This window comes from Phaseolus vulgaris, chromosome 11, assembly GCF_051622355.1.
Source record: "Phaseolus vulgaris cultivar YP4 chromosome 11, ASM5162235v1, whole genome shotgun sequence".
NCBI classification, from domain to species: domain Eukaryota; kingdom Viridiplantae; phylum Streptophyta; class Magnoliopsida; order Fabales; family Fabaceae; genus Phaseolus; species Phaseolus vulgaris.
In genome coordinates, this window is record NC_143508.1 from 53,218,310 (window position 1) to 53,240,853 (window position 22,544).

The window sequence follows — 22,544 nt, forward strand, 5'->3', positions numbered from 1 at the left end:
TTTCTAAATTAGTTTATATTATTGTTAAATAGTTTCTAAATTGGTATCTAATTAGCAACTAAGGTTTTAACTACCAATTATTTAGTTTATAAATTAGGTAGCAAAAACCTTGGTCGCTAATTAGATACCAATTTAGAAACTATTTAACAATAATAGAAACTAATTTAGAAACCAAATTTCTTTTTAGTTTCTAAAATGGTCTCTAATTTAATTACTATTGTAACTAATTATTTTGGTTTCTACAAATTGGTTTCTATTTCATGATTTTCTTGTAGTGAATCCAAAAATAAAAAAATGATTTTTAAATTGTATAATTTAAAAGTTAAAAATGACAAATAAATGGAGCAATTCAGAAGGTTTTCCAAATTAAATAAATTCATTTTTTTTTCAAATTACATAATTTAGATGACACTTTTAACTTTCAGATTCTACAATCTAGAAACAATGGAATGAAGATTTGTATGTTTATGAGGGTGTAAAAGAAATGTATGGAGATGAAAAAAGAAATGTTGAAGGGCTATAAACTGTTATACGAATACATCTTCTTCATTTAAATTTGTAGAGATGTTAAGTTTGATAAGGAGACTGATAAATAAGAAACAGAATTTTATGAAGAATAGACAAATCAACCTGAAGTAGAAAAATATGATGAATTTGATAATAGGATCCTAGTGAAAAAAGAGACAAGAACCTTAAAGTATTGCTACTTGTGCAATTGACCTCAAAGATATTTGAATTATGTCACTTGTGCACTTAACTAGTCAGATACAGATCTTTTAGCATTTTCTTTTGCTACAACAAATGGTGCAATATGTATCATGATGCAATAGACAATAACAAGTCAACCGAATGGCTAATAGTAATGAACAAGGACACTGAAACAATATCAATCTTCAGCGAGTGGTATACGATATTGATGAATTTCAATACAAGAAAATCATAAAATAAAAATCAATTTTAGTGAAAAAAAAATTAGTTGTTATAGTGATTAAATAAGAAACTATTTTAGAAACTACAAATTTTTTTGGTTCTAAATTAGTTTCTATTATTGTTAAATGGTTTCTAAATTAGTATCTAATTAGCAACCAATGTTTTTGCTACCAAATTTAGAATCTAAATAATTGGTAGTTGTTCCTGTTAGGGAGATGAGACCTAGAGAACTGTTGAAGATTTCGTCTTCTTCCTTCCTTCGGGCAGGTTGCTAGGGTTTCACTATAATCCTTCCGGTCTTCACGCTACTCCTTCGACTCACTCCGACGCTCAAGTTAGTAAAGAAGGTGTTCGACACTCGGGTGTGTACAGTGACATACCTTTCTTCTTGAAATGTGCGCTATTTATATTATTTTAATGGACTTACCTTATTGGGCCTGATTAGTGGAATGGATCACACTTATGGTTGCATTACCTAATTCTTAATGGTAATTTAGCTTCACTGACCTTGGTTTGAGCGTTAATGGTTAAGTGTGTCGGTCGGCCAGACTGTCCGTGAGGGTCTCGGTCATCTTGGTCAGCTCGGTCTCGTCCCATAGTACAGTAGTTAAAACCTTGGTTGCTAATTAGATACAAATTTAGAAACCATTTAATAATAATAGAAACTAATTTAGAAACCAAAAATTTTGTTAGTCTCTAAAATGGTTTCTAATTTAGTTACTATAACAACTAATTATTTTTGGTCTCTAAAATTAGTTTCTATTTCATGATTTTCTTGTAGTGGATATGATAGAAATCAATATGACAATTGCATAAACAGTTATAGATTTATTTGTTTTTATATGTAATTGTTATGTTGGAGATCCCACATCGACTATAAATAAAAATATTTCATAGTATATAAATGGATGCAAATCTTATCTTATAAGTCAGTTTTATACGGTTGAGTTATACTTAAAGTCCACTTCTTAACATGTTCGTTATCGAGACAATGAATGTAATTTTGGGTTTAATTATGTAATACTATTATTGTATTATGAGAGAATGTCAATAGAGTCTCTTGAAGAAAATGAAGTAAAAGGTCATTCTAAATTTTTTTGCAATGAAAACACACCGTATATAACTAGAATATTCTGAAAACCACAACATGACATATATAATGTGTAAATGAAGCAATGTGATGTATCACAAAAAGTAAAATAATAAGTGTGAATGAAGGAAACCTAGCTGTATTACAAAAATATATAAGAAAGTTCCTATGTATATGGGAAAAGTGAGAATGTGATTGATAGAAAACAAGTAATATTCAACAACAAAATTTCTTTGATTATTTGATAGTGTGTTCTAAGACAATGAGCAACCTCTGAGATAGTGCCAAGGTCCTGTCCCAGTTCCCATCCTGCATGTGCAATATTATCAACCATGATCCAACCAAATAGGTTCTTCTATATACATTTAAGATTAATTGTATATATATATTTAAGATTAATGTTTATTACAACAAAATTATTAAATATAAATTAATTTTAGAGATCAAAATAATTAGTTACTATTTCATTAAATTAGAGATTATCTTATAAATTAAAAAGCTATTGATATTTAAAGTAGTTTCTATTATTAATAAAAATTTATAAAATATAGTATCTAACCATTACATACCAAAATTTTAACTACTTACTAGCTATTTTATATTTTAAATTATTTTTTATTAATCTTTTAAAGACTAATTTAGAATTTAAAATATTAGTTGCTAAAACTTAGGTAATTAATTTAAATACAAATTTAAAAATTATTTTATAATTTTTTTGTTAATAATAGAACCATTTTAAATATGAATAATTTTTTAATCTCTAAATTAATATTTAGTTTAGTTAATATAATGACTAATTATTTTTCGTCTTTAAATTTAGTTATTATTTATTGATTTTTTTTATAGTGGTTAGGAAAACTCTTGTATATTACAAAAAAAAGTTATTAAGTTCCTATTTTTTTTACTTATGTTTAGTGCAAGAAAAGTGATGATATTATGAAAATTAAACGAGTATGAAGAAGAGTAGAAGTAGTGATAAGATGCAAAGTTGACTTGGTGGTCGTCGAAAATTGAAATGGCGATCTCCATGTGCTAGTCGGTGGTCGTCGAAGGCAAAGGTAAACATGATCACCGGTCGATGAAGCGGCGATCTCCATGAAGTGGTCGGTGAAGTTGTGTATCATTGCCGTATTCGAAGAACGGAAGATCAGGTACTGAAAATTATCGAGGTAGACACATCGCCGGGTTTGTGCTGGTTCGATAAAGATATCTGTTAACTTTATAAGAGCAATGAGATGGGGATTTCCCGAGTGGATCCTCCCCGAGAGCAGGGTTTATCTTGATTGGGTATTTTTTGGGTATGTTTTTCTCACTTTAAGGTTGTTTTGTTCCAACCATAAAAGAGAGATAGGTAGTCCTTTTGTGGTTTCTGTATATGGGTTGGGATACCCCTGAAGTATCTCCTTTAATTTTATTTATTCATTGCTGATAAAAAAAAAAATAAGATGCAAAGTTGAATTACCTCCACACACCAGCCAACATGCGAAGAGTCATATATATGGTTAGAGCAATCCAAATCCCAATGAAATGTTTGGCCCTGTAGAGAACAAACTCTATGGCTACACTTACTAGGGACACCACCACCTGCAAAGAAAGTACCCAAAAATAAAAAATTTAGATAAAATGATGATACTTTGACAACTATCATTACACACAAAAATTATTAAAATAAAAATTAGTTTTAAATAAAAATAATAATTAGTTTTAAATGATAAATTAATTTTTAAATTGGTATCTAATTAAATATTGAGATTTTTTTTATCAACAATAAAATATGAATAAATGAGAACCAATTCAGGGATGGTTCAATCCTTATACATGGTACACAAAAAGACCAACTTCATACGATTACCACCGACTAACTAAAAAACCTTGCCCATACTAAAACCTGAAAAGCAAACTTCAAGACACCATCCTCATACATACTATAGGTTCCAAACACCAATTAGAAAAGGAAAACAAAGTAGAACGAATTTTTAGCAACAAACTTTCGACTCTAAAGTAATTAGTAGCTAAAATCTTAATAGCTAATTAAATATCAATTTAAAAATTAATTTATCAATTTTATGAATAATAAAAACTTTAGATACCAATAATTTTTAGTCTCTAAAATAATATCTAATTAGTTAATATAGTGACTAATTGTTTTTTATTTCTAAAATTAGTTTCTATTTAGTTATTTTCTTGTAGTGGATGCACCAGTTTACAAGTGGAAAGAGAAATAACTTTTTTGTTAAAATAGAATAATTTTAAAATTACATTAACCAAATCACGTTGGTAAACTGTTGTCTTTTTCAAAATTTTCAATGCACAGTTGTCAAAGTAACATTTTTTATTCAAATAATCAAAGATGCAAAATATCATAAAAAGATGAGAAAAAGGGTATGTTTGTACTTGCCAGAGAGTATGCTGAATATGCAAAATCAGAAGCTCCATAGTTCACTCCATCAAATACAAAGGCTAATGAATTAATTGGTTGAGTAGCAGCCACAAACTGAGGGATTATGTAAAGAAAATTAGATAATTATAATTAAAACATGGTTTTGATTTTTGATTTATTGTTAAATAATGTTTATTACCGGAATGCTTATTTTAATGAAGTGCAGAACATGAACATTTTTGGAGAATATTCCAGCTCCAAAGTATAATCCTAGTCCAACAGCAAGAGAGAGTCCCATTCCTAAAACAAAACTCATTTGCAGTGTTTTTGTTGCAGCAGTTGTTGCTTTCTTATGGTCTTTTTCAGCAAAAGAACAAGCTAGAATTGCCTGTGAAGAAGGGAAACTCATTAGTGTTATTTATTTTAATTTAATTTATTGCACACATTGAAGTTTTGAGAAATTAAGAAAATATCTTTTTGTCCACTAAAAAATGTCAAATTGTTTTTATTTTGTCTCATGTTTTAAAATTTGTACAAACATGGTAATATATTAAGAGAAAATTGTAAGTGTTTGATGGATTTTGACATGTCAACTTTATTCAATGTTATAGTTTATATTAATGGATGTATATTATATATTTCATTTAAAAACAAAAAATAATAATGCAATCAATATTTTTTAAACTAAACTAGCTACTTAGCCAATATTGTTTTATTATTTAATATTTTAAGATAATTAATAAAAGGTGCAATTTGACTTGGTAATAATGATAATTGACAAAAAAAAATTTATTACGATATTTTTCGTTGATTATAATTTCTTTTTTACAGAAAATCGTGTTACAATACGTGGCTTATACAATCTTATAGTAATTTTTTTCCATTCTAGTAATTATCAAGATAAATTATATCTTTTTCCCAAAAAAGTAAAAATGTAATGATAATCATAAAATGATATCTACAAATATTAAATAACAATATTTTAATTAAAAATTAAAATAGAATATAATTTTATACGTATTGACATATAAAGTACATACAAAAATTTTAAAAAAATGAATTTAATTTTTAAAATAAAAACTAATCAAATTTTATTAAACATTTTCTTTGACTCACTAATTTTTTTTTTCAAATTTTCACCAAAAATTACTAATTGTTGTAGCTTTTTTTCACCATTTGTTAGTTTTATTCTTCATATCAGTATTGATTTATTTAAACTACTTACTTGACATCTTGTTATTATTGAAAAGAGAAATTGAATTTCTACATTTCCCATATGAATACTTGCAAAGATTTATAGAGTTAAAATAATATAACATTTTTGTAAACATAAACAAAAACCAAAAGTATAAAGATGAAATGCTCTCAAACTGTATAACAAATGTTATATATATAGTGTTACCTGAACAGCAACAGCTAAACCATCTGCAAGAAGAGATGATGTTAACCAGACTTGTAGGCATGTTTGAAATGCAGCCATGGGAACTGAACCTAACCTTGCTGCCAATGATGCTGCCAAGGTCACACAAAATGTCACTGCTATTACCCTTATCATCAACAAACCTCCTGCAACATACAAATTCAAAACAAAATCAAAACATATAAATTATCTGAGAAATATTGTTTGTTTTAGAGTTTTTGAGTTCCGTGACAGTTTTGTCTTTAAAAGACGTCTCGATGAATTGAAGGAAGAAGAATATAAAAACTATCCAAGGTTATTGTCTTATTTTTAAGTTTTTGAGTTTCGTCGTGATTTTCTACTTAAAAATATTTTGATGGATTGAAAGAGAAAAGAGTATATAAACTGTTTTTAACCTCGCATTACAAGAAAATCATCAAATAGAAACCAATTTTTAGAAACCAAAATAATTAGATACAATAGAAACTAAAATAGAGACCATTTTAAAAACTAAAAAAAAATTGGTTTCTAAATTAGTTTCTATTATTTTATATTATTGTTAAATAGTTTATTGGTATCTAATTAGCAATTATTTAACAATAATAGAAAATAATAAAAACAAATTGATTTTTTTAGTTTCTAAAATGGTCTCTAATTTAGTTACTATTGCAACTAATTATTTTGATTTCTAGAAATTGGTTTCTATTTCATGATTTTCTTATCGATTCCCAAACAGTTATATATGAAAAAAAAAGTGAAATAGTAAAAAAAAATTGAAGTCTATTTATAATTCTAGAACTGAAAAAATATACAAATGGTATGTGTCACATCTGCTTACGGAAACCCGTGTAGCCAACAAGATAAACAACCATACATCTCTCGACCAAATGTAAAGGTAACTGTCTAGCTAGTTAATTAGATTAATTTAGATTTAGCAAATAACTAAATATTATTAGGAGTTATTGGACATGGGTCGTGATTAAATCAAGAAGACCCAATGAGTTGTTTATTGTTTTTCTGTGATTAGTTTGACTGTTCCTTAGATAATTAGGTAGGTGTTTCTTGGTAGGAGTATGGTAAGGTGTTTTGTTTTTTATGGATAAGGGTTGAACTATCCCTGAAGTGATTCCCATTTATTTATTTTTTATTACCGATAAAAAAAAAGGTCCAATAGAAAGTTACAAATAAGACCGGACTCTCATGGTAAAAGATGATGACTTTTCTAGTTCTAAAGGCACAAAACACTCCTATATCTAAACTGACTTCAACGTTGAAGTGTCTTTACAGATATCCCAACTCTCGGACATATTGGATGACAACTTGCAGGAGAGAAGACAAAAAAAATCTGTAGGGGATATTTGGTCTCAAATTGTAAGAACAATATCTTTAACCACCTTACCATTTTTAAGAAATCTGAAAATCTGCAAATCCTTTATGCTTGGAGGTAGGAGATGAACTTTTTTCATTAGTATCAATAAGAGAGTGATTGCCATCATGTACCTGCAAGTGTTGCAGTTTTGTAAGAACACCAAAACATGATGAACAATTAGTATTGAAATTCAAAATACAACAAAGTAATAGACTTACTGGGAAAGAACATGTGAAATGGCTGCACCTTTGAGGCCCAGTTTCAATGTGAAAATAAGAATTGGATCCAAGATCACATTAAGTGTGTATCCTGAAACTAAACAAAACCAGCAAAAAGAGAGTGTATAATTACACTTTATCTCTCAAAATATATATGATGATCATCAACAAAAATGTGTATAATTTGAACCTACCAATGACATATAATGGAGTTTTTGTATCCTTAAACCCTCTAAAGATTCCTTGCATGGCCAAGGAGAGAAGCACTGCAGGTGCCCCAATGGATCTCAATTTTAAGTACTTTTCTGCTTGATTTAGCATTGGGGAATCCTAAGAAAAGTAACAAATCAATTCTAACTTTTTATTATCAACAAAAGAAATAAAATAAAATAAATAAACTGAAGTATTTGAGAGCTACATAAATCCATATACAAAAAAAAATTTCCAAAAATTTACAATTCACTACCATCAAACACATTATGTAGCCCAACAAACATAATACCTAATTTAAGATATAACACTACTATAGAAACCAATTTTTAGAGACTAAAATAATTAGTTACAATAGTAACTAAATTAGAGACCATTTTAGAAACTAAAAAAAATTGATTTCTAAATTAGTTTATATTATTGTTAAATAGTTTCTAAATTGATATCTAATTAGCAACCAAGGTTTTAGAGACCAAATTTAGAAACTAAATAATTGGTAGTTAAAACATTGGTTGCTAATTAGATACCAAATTAGAAACTATTTAACAATAATAGAAACTAATTTAAAAATCAATTTTTTTTTAGTTTATAAAATGGTCTTTAATTAGTTACTATTGCAACTTATTATTTTGGTCTCTAAAAATTGGTTTCTATTTCATGATTTTCTTGTAGTGTTTACCTAATTTAAGATATAAAATAGTTAATAATTTAGTTAATATAGTAAATAATTATTTTAATTAATTTTTATTAAATGATATATTTGTAAAGTAGAATTATTTAATCTCATTTTAACTAACTTACTGGTTTGACACCCATAACACGTAAGAGAGGTTTTGCTGCAAAAATAAGAACAGAAGCTTGAATGAGGCCAAGAATGGTGCCAAAAAGTAGAGCTGTTGATGCTGAAGCAATACGTCTCTTCTTCTTTTCATCTTTCTCCATACTCTTTGAACACTTGCATATTTTTTTATTGCCTTCTGAAAAGTAATAAAAAAAATATGTAAATAATTTGTCATTCAGTAAAAATATGTAGGAACATATATAATAACTACATTCTACCAGTCTTTTTTTTGTTTTTTTTAATTTAACAAACAATGTTTTAATAAGATAAAATAAAAGAAATAATTTTAATCTCTCTATTTTATTGTTTAAATGACTAAAATATATAAAAATGAGAATTAAAATTCAAAGACTAAAAATATAAATAAATAAAGTAAAAGATTAAACATTTCAAATAATTGTATCAATTATTTCATCAAATATATTTACTCGTGAAACATATAACGTAATCATTTATATCAATTTAATTATAATCTTTAAATCCAGATTTTTATAATTTCATATTATTACTTTAAATGAAAATGTAATATTTAAAATAAAATTTTATTATTATCAGTTTAACGACAGTTAAACCATTATTTCCACCCAGTCTAAATTTTAAAAACTGTGACTTTTATATTATATTATAAGAAAATATTATAAAAATTGATCTCAATAAATTCAAAAGTATGTTATAAAAGAAAAATTATAAGATTTACTTGTCACTTTATAAAAAAATATTAGGGACATGGTAAGAAAAAGTGATTAGAAGAGAAAAATTACTATCTCCAATTTCTGGGTCATTGTCCCTTGTAGCATTATAATTTTCCAAAGCTTGAAGATCCTTTGATTCACATTTTTCAACCATAGGTTTTTCTTTTTGTAAGTCTTGAAGCATATGATCCTCTGGCACAACCACTTCTTTGAACTTGGATTTGTTATTGAGCTTTTCAAGAGTATCTTCCTCAGCCACAAATGAAGTGGTGATGCTCACCAGAGGGAAAATGGTGATTCTTGAAGCTTGGTTGAACAAAGCAATGGAAACTCCAGCAGCTGCAAGTTCCACTGGCCCTTAACATATCAACACAAAAACTTAGCTTCAAGAGACAAAAATTTGTGAAATGCTTCACATCATAAAATTCATTTCATATGAGACATTTTATTTTTAAAAGCTTTCATGTTATACATCACTTTGCAACTTGAAATATCAGTTAGACTGACATCTCAAGTAACAACAATCATCTGTCAGCACATGAAAAAAAGTATTATTAAAAAAAAATAAGAAAGAAAATAAAAAAATATGGAAGGATTAGACCAAAACTCATATATTAACAAAACAACAACAATACATAGGGAGACTATACCTATTTATAAAGAATTTTAAGAACAGACTGGATGAAAGCCTATTATACCAATGAAATGATTATCTATGAATAAATCCTAAATTAGCTAACTTATTAGTACACACATCCCCTTCACAAAAAATAAGAGTAACCATAAACCTGATTTTCTAACACTAATTAAAACAAATAAAATAATTATCGAAATAAATAAATTTTTTAAAAATTATTAAAACGGAAAAGTTGTGTCGAAATAGTACGATTTTAGTTGAAATTTGATTATAATAAAATCGTATCACTTTACACATTCAATTCAAATATAGTGAAATCATGACATTAATTCGATTTTTATCATAGACACGCTTTATTCATTTTGATAATTTTTTAAATTTTATTTATTTTAATAATTAATAAGTTAAATTTTACCTTTTAGTAAAAGAACTTCTAATAAATTTTATTCAAACCATAAAATTCATTTCATAGGAGACATTTTCTTTTATAAAAGTTTTCATGTTAGGCATCACTTTGCAATTTGACATCTCAGCTAACCTAATACCTCAAGTAACGAAAATCATTTGCTATCACATAAAAAAAATATTATTAAAAAAAATAAAAAAGAAAAAAATATGGAAGGACTAAACCAAAACCCATATGTTAATAAAAACGATAGATAAACTATATTTATTTATAAAGAATTTTAAGAATAGATTGGATGAAAACCTATTATACTAATGAAATGATTCTCTATGAATAAATCCTAAATTAACCAACTTATCAGCACACACATTTCCTTCATGAAAAATATGAGTAACCCTAAACCTGCTTTTCTCACAATAATTAAGACAAATCAAATAATTATCGAAATGAATAAAACTTTAAAAAATTATTAAAATAGAGAAGTTGTGTCAAGATAGTACCATTTTAGTTGAAATTTGATTATAATAAAATCGTGTCACCTTACAAATTCAATTCTCAAATACATCGAAATCATGACATTAGTTCGATTTTTTTCATACACACGACTTACCCATTTTGATAATTTTTTAAATTTTATTTATTTTAATAATTAATAAGCTAAATTTTACCTTTTTAGGATAAGAACCTCTAATAAACACATGCTCAATTAATTAAGTTACCACAAGGTATCTATCAGCAGGAATCATTTGTATAATAAATATTAAAATTTTGAGGAATCAAATTCAAAAAAAATATTATAATCAGAATATTTTTCATATATTTGGCTACCCATAACCATGAACAGTTGAATTATATATATAAAAATAGAAATACCTAAGTGGCCTATGAAAGCTGTGTCAATTAGAGAAGCAATTGGATCAGCTGCAACAGCTAGTGCTGAAGGGAAAGCAATCCCTAATAACTCTCTTGAAACTGCATCCAGCTTCAAAACATGCCTATATTTAAATAAATTAATTATCAGAATCAAGAGTATATATATTTTATTAATTTCATTTATAAAACTACATTAATGCTTATCAAATAACACCTTTCACATGTAAATGCAATAATGTAACTAGGTCAAACAATTTTCCCCATATAAATTTTATTCTACATGTATATATAAGATATTTTTACTTAATTATTTTTTATCTGAAAAAAATTATATAAATAACATCAAATATTTAAGAGATGTTTTAACTCTTTACCAGCAAACAATGAGATCAGGATAAAATTCCATCCAGATTTTTTAATTGGGATATTATATTATTTTATTTGTTGAACATACTAGAAACACTCTTTTATTTTATTTTTTTTCACAAAACACTCACTTTATATGGTTAAAATTTATTCAAAAATTACACAAATAAGAGAAAAATGTTAAATATGTAGAACACAACATTTTTTTTTTGACGATTTCTAATAAATTTCGATCAACAAAAAACAGTGTCTAATGTGTCTAATGAGTGTATTGAAAAGTTTGTTTTCATCACTTTTTTTTCAATATTTTAGATAGCAAAATGTTCTCTTACAAGAAAAATGAATATACTGAATATAATATTATACCTTGCATCTTTGAAGAAAATGAAGAGAGGCCACTTGAAGTTGTTGTTGGGTTCATTGGAACTGCCATTGTCTTCCATTGGTTTTTGATGAATCTGAGCAGAAGAGAAAAAAACTACTCTGAAGTGCTTGAAGAAATTGATCAAAAGAAGAAAATCCTTCAATAATCTGAAAACCTAATATCATAATTTGAGTTTGAGATCATTCAATAATGTTCAATGTTGACATTAATCAGAACACAGAAGAAAAATATGATATGCAAGTAAGTAATGAAGGTTTTGGATAATAGAATGAAGATAAAGAAGATAATAATGTTTTTTTTTTCATAAGCAAGAAACTATCAATAAATATGAATTATTGTAAGGATGACCCAACCATTATACAAAAATTAAAAAAAGATATAAAATAATATCTCCTCACATCCCAATTTATTCCAAGCTCCCAACAAAAATTATCAGTTATTTCTTATCCGAAAATCAATCAAAAAAGAAGTCTGACTTTTTACAACAGTCAAGAAAAAACCAACATATCAAAGGAAGAAGATAGTAATGTGATACCTTTTTGGAGTTGAAAGATGACTAGAGAAGTGATGGTTTTTATAGGAGTGATTTGGGATTCCAAGAGTGAAATAATGAAGCATTTATAAGCATAAAGCTTTTGTCTTGTTCAAAGTTGGAACCTTCCTCAGCTAAACTATGCAACTACATTTCATCTACTAATTATAAGAAAAATTATATATTTTTAAACATATATATTTTCCTATTATCTAATGTTTAACTTGGTCGATTTCATAATTTTTTCCCTAATTTTTTTTGTTTTTTAATCAATTTTAACTAATAAAAAAATGTGTGTTTGAAAAAAACCTAGTTATTACTAAAATAAATTCTTACTAATCAGTGATCACATTAGTAGAGGAATGAGCACATTTGAGATGCTATGGAAATTTCAGCAGTGTGAATTGATAAAAAAAAAAAACTTTAGAAAACTAATTAAGAACATAAAAATGGGATACTAAATGTGCAAAGATGGGTTAATTAGCTTAATGAAGAACGTGATATTCTGCAGCAGCAAACACCGTCCTCAGTTGAATCTCTCAATATACATACATTCATACACACACACACATATATATATATATATATATATATATATATATATAATTATTGTATAATTTTAGTTTTGATTTTGAAATTATTTTATTTTAGTTTTTTAAGTTTAAATTATTCTAGGTTTAGAGATTATTATTGTATTAATTGAGACCTCCAAGTATATGCTTATCTAAATTTAGTATTTAATTGTGTTCATTACATAAAATCATTTAATACATTAAAAACTAATTTAAAATATAAAATAATTAATAGTTAAAATTTTGGTACTTAATTTTAGATATTATTTTTTCTCTTATTAATTCATTTAATATATTTTTTACTGATAAAAAAATAAACATTAAACTTTTATTTTATTTTATAAGAATTAAAAATAACAATTAATTTTTTTAATAATATAAAAAAAGAAATTGTATGTGATCAATATCAAAACTTACTATTTTTATAAAAATAAAAAATATATTTAAACTAATTTATAATTTTGATCTTTCAAATTTTAATTATTCAATTGAATCTTTTCGACATTACGATTCTATAAGTGGAGTTTTTTTCTTCATAAAATATTGATTGTAATGTGGAGTCTTCTCATGAAATATGGATTAATAACTACTATAACTACATACATCTACTAATTTTATTCATGATATTTTCTTATTCTCACTTTTCCTATAAGAAGTTCAATTGTATCCTTAATTTTTTTTTCAACCATTGCTGCTAGATTTTTGTAAGTTTAGTGATCACTGACTCCTAAAAACTATTATGTTTGTGGTTTTCTTCTACCCATAGCCTACTCCTCCCATTGACTTGTAAAAATTAAACTTTAACATTAATTCTGATGCTAATTCAAAGCATTTTAGGATGCTTCTTATAGTTATAATGTTGCTAGACTCAACCTCACATATGAAAATAGTGTCAACTGTAAATTGTAAGAATTTTCACCATAATTCCATTTCTACCCACCTTAATCCCATTCAACATAGACTTAGATTTTGTTTTTCTAACTACCGTAACCAATGCCTGTGCTGCTATTACAAATAAAAATGGAGTTAACGGGTCTCCTAATCTTAAGCCTTTAAGTGGGTGAATTCTTTCGTGGGGCTCCCATTTACTAAGATATATATGATTGTCGAGCTTAAACAATTCATAATCCATTTAATTCATAAACTACAAAACCCAAGCCTCTGGATCATGTATTCCAGGTAATCCCACCTGACTAAATCATATGCTTTTCAAAGTCCATTTTAAGTATGACACATTGCTTATTTTTTTTTGTTTGATCTAACCTATCGTCTCATTTATAATTAGCACATTGTCTAAGATCCTTCAACCTTCCAAAAAAAGCAGATTGTGATTGATCCTTAGTACATTTTCTAGCCTAGTGGCTAAAACTTTGGATAGAACCTTATAGAAATATCATATGAGAGATATAGGTCTAAACTCATGGATATCCGATTTGACCTATGGACGAATACACAAACATACATTTCATGCTTGTTTGGGTAATAGCAATCAGATTCTCCAATATCATGCTAAGAATAGCTAGGATTTCCAGAAGAAGATGCCATTCGTTTGATGAGAAATAAAAAGAAATATCGAAAATTCGAGTGGCTAAACATGGAGTGGCTAAACATGGAGACCTTGTGGATTGTCTACCTTTGGAATTAGAGTTAGGAATGATGTGTTGCACCCTTTTGGGATTTCAAATCATCCTTAATACTACACCATTCGTTTCTTTTTATAAAAGTGAAGTTAAAGTCATCTTGGACTTTTGTCACTCTTGCAAATCCACACAACTTCTTTCACCTCATTTTTTGTAAATTCAACTATCAGTTCTTAATTTTCTTATTGTGTAATTTGCTTAATATCAACCCCATCCAGCTTCACCAGGTATTGCACTAAGATTTTCTTACTTTCTTTTCAGGTAGAAATCAAAGATATTTATACGAGACATGGTTTTTAAGCATGTTAATTAATATGAATAAATTATCGTTAATTTAAAGACAAAAAATAATTAATCATTATATTCGTTAAGTTAGATACTATTTATAAACTAAAAAAATATTGGTATCTAAACTAATTATTATTATTATTATTATTATTATTATTATTATTAAAAATTGATATTTAAATTAGTTTTTAAATTGATATATAACTAATTTTTAAATTGATATCTAAACTAGTTTCTAAATTGGTATATCACATTAACTATTAAGATTTTAGTTATTAACTACATTAGATTCTAAATAATTATTAATTTAATTAAAAATTAACTTAAAATTTAAAATAATTACCAATTAAAATATATAAATCTAGAAAACTACTTATAAATTTTCATTAATAACAAAATTACTTTAAATATTAATATTTTTTAATTTAAAAAAAAATATTTTAATACATATAATAGTTAATTTTTTTTTTTTAACTTAATTGGTTTTTCTGACTATGAAGAGTCAAATTAATATATCTATTTTGACAATTTTTATGAAGATGGGTGCAAAGTGATGGTAGCATTTCCTTTTCTCACACATTTTTCAATCTTGATAGTATAGTTGAACCTTCCTCAGTTATGCAATTAGGTCAGAAAAATTCGTGGCTAAGAAAGTTTCCAACCCTAGATTCAATGAGCATGCCAAATAAATTAATTAGGTTTTCAATAGAATTTTGACAAGTGTTGTGAGGAAGTACAACGTTATATGGAAAAAAGAAAGTACTCACAAAAGTACGTTTAGGAATAAGTCATGGTTAGGTAAACCTTTTTGGCCTTTTCATTCAATTCTAAAGGACAATAAAGATTGAAATGTTATTTATAATTCTCATATTATATAATAAACATGATGTAATCTTGGGAGATTAATTAATGGCTAAGTATCATGAGTTTATATTTGGTGGGAATGATTTATTTAATAAAAAAATGTGTTTGATTTTTATTATCATTGTACTAGAAATAAATTAATCTTTGATAATATTCATGATAGAAAAAAAAACTAAAAAGTATTAGGAGAGGCCAATTTATTATTTAATAAACATTTTTATAAGTATTTTTTTTTTTTGAACAAATTCAATTCTTCAAAAATTATAAATTATTATATTTTTAAATTGCTTTATACAATATTTCAATAAAACTCACTAACTAAAATTTTACTTTCGTCTAAGATATAAATTAATGTATCAAATTTTACTCTCTTCATATCGTAATATTACATATCCAATTAATACTTCACACTTTATCGTATTTTTACTATATAAATTTCCAAATTTTAAAAATTATTAATTTATCGTAGTTTTTTTTTATTGCAAGGGCTTTTAAATTTAAATAAATTTCTAAATAAATATAAGGTAATTAAATAGAACAGGATAAATATTTTTTATATTAATAGTAAACATTCTATTTATATAGGAATAAACCATAGAGAGAAAATTTAAAAGTTCAAGGAGAAAATTACGAACAAAACTATCAAATTCCCTTTATTAAAAATAACTGGTCAAAATTTAAAATTAAATTACATTAGTTTGATTAAATCACAATAATCTTAAAATTTATCTTATCTTGATTTAATATAGCGTTTTAAAATTTAAAATATAAATATAAGAAGCATTATGAGGAATAAAAGTGTAAAATATGAAATAAATTACGATGATTGTACGTTAAACATTATTTTTTTAATTAATTTTTTTTGTACATTCATATGTTTTCTTGAACAAACATGATTCAAACTTATAAGATGTATGATAAATAATTTAAAACATAATGTTAAGAAAAGAAGAGAAGAAAAACACGTTTTTCCTTTGTTGGAAGAATAAATGGCGCGAATATAAATGCAATTTACATAGAAAAATATTGGTATTTATGAAAGCACGTTAAGGATGCTTCCAAGCATATGGTATCCAAGTAACTGATTGATTCTTGACAGCATATGAAATAAACCCTCCTCAGTAAACAAAACCCCTGATACCACCATACCATAAGTATAAAATATATTTTATTAATCTTTGTATTTAGATATTTTTAATGTATAATTAAATAAATGAGAGTATTAGAGTATTCTAATATGTAGTTTCAATTTTATTTAAATAAATTAATATTCTATCTTCTAAACTTCTTCCAATTTTTGTTGTGAAATCATAATAACACAAATAAACTATACACTACAAGAAAATCATGAAATAGAAACTAATTTTTAGAGACCAAAATAATTAGTTACAATAGGAACTAAAATAGAGACCATTTTAGAAACTAACAAAAAAAATTGGTTTCTAAATTAGTTTCTATTATTGTTAAATAGTTTCTAAATTGGTATCTAATTAGCAACTAAGGTTTTAACTACCAATCATTTAGTTTCTAAATTTAGTAGCAAAAACCTTGGTTGCTAATTACATACCAATTTAAAAACTATTTAACAATAATAAAAAATAATAGAAACTAATTTAGAAACCAAATTTCTTTTTAGTTTGTAAGATGGTCTCTAGTTTAATTACTATTGCAACTAATTATTTTGATCTCTAAAAATTGGTTTTTATTTCATCATTTTCTTATAGTGTATAACTAACAAAGTAAATGGATCCATCATCATTTAGGTTGAACTCGTTAGTTCATATTTGTCTAACATGTTTAACCTATCAATTTGTATGTCAACTTTTGAGTCTGTTCATCTTTATTTAAGGTACTTTTGACAGGGATATTATACTTTTGAATCAAGATTGGTGATTGTCAATATTTTATATAAAATATTATTTACATAATTTAATTCATTACAATGTTAATGAATAAACAGAAGGAAAAAGGATGTCTGGGTCAGAAAAATTTGTTCAACCAATCATCTTAAAATTTGATGGTCATTATGAGTTTGATCTATGACCATGAAAAATTTTGGAATGGCCGGTTGAACAATTTTTTTATCCTGACACATACCACATATAAGAGAGTTTGGAGAATAATTTTTTAATTAGTATTTATGAAGTGTTGTGTATCATCATTCAAGGTGAGAGAGAAGCCAAGAATGTTTCAAGTATGAATAATTTAAAAAAATTGTAGATAGAGAAATAATTTTTAAGTCTCACTAGAATTATGTTACATGTGTTTTAAGGGGTACCCTAAGTCTCAAAATAAATACGTAATAAGGAATTAAAGAGTTATGAACACCTAACGTGAGTGCTTCTAATAACATGAATTGCTTTTGATTGTTGGGTTTAATTTTATTATCTAATTTGAAGGTTCTTGAATGTCTAAATTGGAGTTTTGGTTAATATATAATTCATTTATTATGATTTCTAATGTTAAGAAATTATAAAATTTATTTTAGTGTTTTAGAATATTTGATTTCAAAACACATATTTTCTTATTTCTATAATTTTTTATTCGAGAAGTAATATATGTTAAAAGAGTGTGAGGACAAACTTACATCAATTTCATTACGAAAGTTCCAAGCATTCGACCCATTGAATTAAGTCCCATATATTTTCCTCAGTTAAACCTAAAGTTTTCATAAAAAAAAATCATATCTGAAGAAACTTGCATCAATTCATTACGATAAATATTAAATAATCACCCATTTCCACAGGAAAAACATTGACTCTTATGAGTCACAATTATTAAACAAATCAAACACTTACAAAAAGATGAAGAACATTGCACACTGTAGAGTGACTAAAGAGTTTCAACAACGAAATAGTAGAAAAAAGTGTGTGGAAAATTGTCATATGCACGCATAAGAAAACATAGAATGATGTATATAAAGAAACATGGAAGATCCAATTTCAAATAGTTATATATTTATTTAGGATAATGAGGTTTAATAAACTTACATTAAGAAAAAAATGTGTTCTTCCAAGTGAACAATTAGAGGAATAAGTTGGTTATGTGCCACAAAACCAATCTTCGTTTTCCAAATTTGCTTTTAATGACGATTTCTAAATTATAGTGTTATATTATTTGTGTCATGTTACTTATCTTTTATTCAAAATTTTAAAACAATCAAGTATAATATATTTAATTTTAACTTTAAACTCTATATATCACCAATGTTCTTACATTTTTCAAAAGTTACATTATATTTTTTTATCTACCTTCAAAATCTATTCTTAATTAGGGATGAGAAAGTGGGTCGGCCTGCCCCGCTTAGGTCCGCAAAATGCAGGTTGGTTTTCATGACCCGTCTCGCATGCGGGTTGGCCCACAGGCTTGCGAACTAGCCCACATTTATTTATTTTTTGGAACGTGGAGGAGGAATGTAGGCAACAACAGTATGCAATGGAGCGGCATCAACGCGACAGTTGTAGGCGAAGCAACGCGGAGTCACAGGCTAAGCGAGCGGCGGCGCTGCAAATGAGAGTGTGTTATGTGCGTTTTTTGGAACAGTATAGTTGCGTTGTGTTTTGAGTAAAAACCTAATTTTCTTTCATTCAAAGTTGTCACTCCTCCACTCGACCATTGATGCCAAGTCAATTAATTTTATTTTCTGTTTTTTGCGGACTAGCGGGCCAGCTCGCCCCGTCCCGCTGCTGGCTCGTGTGGACCGCAAGTTATGTGAGACGGGCTAATGCGGGTCAACGAGTTGAAAAATGTCAACCCACCTCGCGTTTTTCACTGTGGGCCACGAGCTGGCCCACATGACTCGCCCCAATTCTTAACACAATAAAATCGATATTGTTTTTCAATATTATATTTATTTTTTAATAATAGTTTATTTATAAAAGAAAAGAAAAGTGAGAGGTAAGAAACATAAAAGAATTTAACTAATTTCAAAGCGCTGATGTATTTACATCATTGTGTAAATCACTTTACATATGAAACTAACTAACAACTTACACAACCTCCACATTATTTGGTTCTTAATACACATTATTCCATACAACTCAACTAATCTTTATTTCTCTGTTGACTTTGTAAATCATCCCTATTTCTCTTCATGAAAGGGTACTTTGGATTATTTCACCAACCTATTCCCGCAAATTGACACAAAGTACTTCACAAGCAAACCATAGGAGCCACAAACAACACAACTAACTCCTAAAATCTTTACACATATACTACAACTTTCATTACACAACTATGCCTACGACCCTTGTATAGATATTTGGAGTGTGCATTATTTGCAGATGGATGAAAACAAATTAACATTTGTAAAAGAAACAAGATGCAAGAGACAAAAGTATATGAAAGGATTGAATAGGGAAAAATTATGGATGCCTAAAGTTTCCTAATAAGGTGAGCTTTTTTTGCTCTTTGTGCATGAAAAATCTTTGGTTGAGTCCTTGAATGATCTCAGTATTTCCAGGGATTAGTTTTTGAGTCTTGAATGGATCTTCATATTTGGAGAGATTATTAGTTTCTGGGTCTTGAGGAAGAGATGGAATGAAAGTATGTGGTGGACATGTGAGAGGGAAAGTGACAGAAGGAGAAGAAGAGAGAGATCCAATGGAGGAAAAGAAGGGCACTTAATGAACTTAAAATTCAAGTAAAGGGAAAGAGGTTATGTCTTGCATCAAATTCTCCAAATAAAATTCCCCTTGGCCATGATTTCCAAACCCAATTAAGTCCTCTACCTTGGAGCCTTTGATCTTATCAGTGTTGTTGAAGCAACCATAATTGAAGTGGTTGTTGTTATGGCTTTTCACATCAATTTCAATGCTTCTACTTTCTAGTGAAGGAAGGGAGAAGTCTCTTCCTAACCCCATTTTGTTATTTGGCTCCAATGTCCCATAATTCCCTTGGTGCCCTTCTACCATGCCAATTTGTGTCATGCATGAGATGTTGAGAAAATCTTCTGAAACATTATTAGTCATGTCACACTGATTATTTACCAACATGGCAAAAGGGTCAAATTGGTCAGGCAAAACCATTCCTTGCATGGATGATATGCATGAAGAGGAATCCATGCACATGTTCATGATGTCATGTTCATTCAAGGGCATGATCCCACTCACAACATCTTTAGACTCTGATGAGTCAGTGCTGTTATTCAGTGAGCCAGTAGAAGTGTTAGTTTTCATCCTTTTCTTCAGTGTAGAGTTCCAGAAATTCTTTATTTCATTGTCTGTGCGACCAGGTAGACGTGCTGCAATCTGAGACCACCTGAAATTTACAGAATTTAAGAGATTAAAGAGAAGAGAAAAGAAGCAAATGACACCAATGTGTTCATATATACTACATATCCAACATAGAGTTCTGATATTTAAATGTTCATGGCTTAACAGTTTTTTTTAAACCAGAGAACAGTTAAAATATTATAGGCCATTCTTAATTTAAGAGAAAGCAAAACCTAGCTAGCTAGGTGAAAACTGTGACATGATACCAGGTAACCCATTTGGCATCAACCTATGCAAAGTTGACATGCCCAATGAGTACAATTTCTTGACTCAATGTGCCAAACTAGTCTGTTTACACATTTCAAAAACTCAAAATTATCACTGTGTAATAATCCAAGAAACAAATATTGATGTTTAAGTACTTTATCTTGGTTTTCATTTCCTCCCTACAATCTATATTCTTATTAAGATTTTGTTTCAGGAGAGAATTAAATACATGTTTCATCACTATATATAAAACTTTTGTTAAAGATCTCACATCGACTAGACATTTGAGCATTTCATAGTATATAAATGAGAGTAAACCTCATCTTATAAGCCAGTTTTGTGAAGTTGAGTCAAGTTTAAAGTCGACTTTATAATATGGTGTCAGAGTCATTTTCAAGCCTATCCTAACGAGAGTTTATTGAGTTTATCATGTCATCCGCTATCGGGCCGTTATCGGACCACCCATGATATGTTGTCTCTCTCAACTAGAGATTAGAACATTGCATAGTATATAAGTGAGTGCAAACCTTAAGCCGATTTTATAAGATTGTATTAGACTTAAAGTCTGCACCAATAAATTTGTATTGTGTTTTCCTCCCTACAATCATTAGCCTCATAAACCACTCAAACCAGTACAGTTCATTCTTTCATGATCTCTATATCTATTCTATCTATGATATTTTTGCATACTAGTGAATAGATCTTCACTTACACTGCATCTATTCGTTTCTTATTGATAGAAATACATTGCAGTTTTATTCATAATAGCAGATCATATATAGACATGTTAAACTTGATACTGGTAAGAACTTGAAAAGGAAGAGAGTACCTGTTACCAAGAATAGAATGCAAGTGAAAGATGAGGTCTTGCTCTTGGGGTGAGAATGCACCACGCTTGAGGTCAGGTCTCAAGTAGTTAATCCAACGAAGACGGCAACTTTTGCCACACCTTTGGAGACCAGCATTCCTTGCAATGTCACTCCAACACCCTTGTCCATTTGTGAGCATGTACCTTAAGAGCTTCTCATCTTCATCAGGTGACCACAACCCTTTTCTCAACTTGCTCTTAATGTCACTCTTTTTGTCCTTGTTGGCCATCAGATCAGGTTTCCTCATTTGCCTACTCACTCAATAATGCTTGTGGAATGATCCCAAAGCTATGTGTTTTTTCTTGGTTTGAGTGTGATATGATAGAGGTCTATATAGGTGAATTATAGTTATGAGGGACAGATAAAAGGCTTCATAGGGTGGGAAATGGTGATGATGAGAGTGATGGTTGTGGAGTTTGCTTAAAATATGAATATGCATGAGAGAGAGAAGAGGGATTGTGTTTGTTGGTTGATGGGTAGAGTGGAAAACGGATTGGAGGGGG

General features: G+C 27.7%; 2 protein-coding genes across 5 annotated transcripts; both read right to left on the reverse strand.

Annotated features, from left to right (window-relative positions):
- Window positions 1-2,006: 2,006 nt before the first annotated feature.
- LOC137832719 (protein DETOXIFICATION 43) lies at window positions 2,007-12,730 on the reverse strand. Of its 4 annotated transcripts, none has more exons than XM_090296995.1 (13): window positions 12,665-12,730; window positions 11,778-11,869; window positions 11,046-11,167; window positions 9,199-9,486; window positions 8,398-8,573; window positions 7,581-7,716; window positions 7,387-7,483; window positions 7,199-7,299; window positions 5,803-5,966; window positions 4,600-4,788; window positions 4,419-4,514; window positions 3,483-3,604; window positions 2,007-2,329 (listed from the first exon to the last, which is right to left on the reverse strand). In XM_090296995.1, the coding sequence occupies exons 2-13, from the start codon at window positions 11,852-11,854 to the stop codon at window positions 2,275-2,277; spliced, it is 1,623 nt and encodes a 540-aa protein (XP_090153121.1). In that variant the 5' UTR covers window positions 11,855-11,869; window positions 12,665-12,730; the 3' UTR covers window positions 2,007-2,274. The 4 variants fall into 4 exon arrangements, with proteins under 4 accessions (XP_090153121.1, XP_068497141.1, XP_090153122.1 ...); XM_068641040.1 differs by lacking the exon at window positions 12,665-12,730 and adding an exon at window positions 12,332-12,464; XM_090296996.1 differs by lacking the exon at window positions 12,665-12,730 and adding an exon at window positions 12,332-12,464 and having other exon boundaries at window positions 2,030-2,329; window positions 9,199-9,480.
- Window positions 12,731-19,592: 6,862 nt separating this feature from the next.
- On the reverse strand, window positions 19,593-22,410 carry LOC137832737 (transcription factor MYB83). The gene is made up of 2 exons (XM_068641065.2): window positions 22,002-22,410; window positions 19,593-20,951 (listed from the first exon to the last, which is right to left on the reverse strand). The coding sequence occupies exons 1-2, from the start codon at window positions 22,286-22,288 to the stop codon at window positions 20,324-20,326; spliced, it is 915 nt and encodes a 304-aa protein (XP_068497166.1). The 5' UTR covers window positions 22,289-22,410; the 3' UTR covers window positions 19,593-20,323.
- Between the last annotated feature and the right edge of the window lie 134 nt (window positions 22,411-22,544).

What these genes read in the sequence shown, in the direction of transcription:
- LOC137832719 (XM_090296995.1), bottom strand. Translation starts at nt 11,854, where the DNA reads ATGGAAGACAATGGCAGTTCCAATGAACCCAACAACAACTTCAAGTGG. An exon ending in AACTCCATTATATGTCATTG is followed by an intron (nt 7,484 to 7,580) that starts GTAGGTTCAAAT and finishes GGTTTTGTTTAG; the next exon opens with TTTCAGGATACACACTTAAT. An exon ending in ATTTCACATGTTCTTTCCCA is followed by an intron (nt 7,300 to 7,386) that starts GTAAGTCTATTA and finishes CAACACTTGCAG; the next exon opens with GTACATGATGGCAATCACTC.
- LOC137832737 (XM_068641065.2), bottom strand. Translation starts at nt 22,288, where the DNA reads ATGAGGAAACCTGATCTGATGGCCAACAAGGACAAAAAGAGTGACATT. An exon ending in CATTCTATTCTTGGTAACAG is followed by an intron (nt 20,952 to 22,001) that starts GTACTCTCTTCC and finishes TGTAAATTTCAG; the next exon opens with GTGGTCTCAGATTGCAGCAC.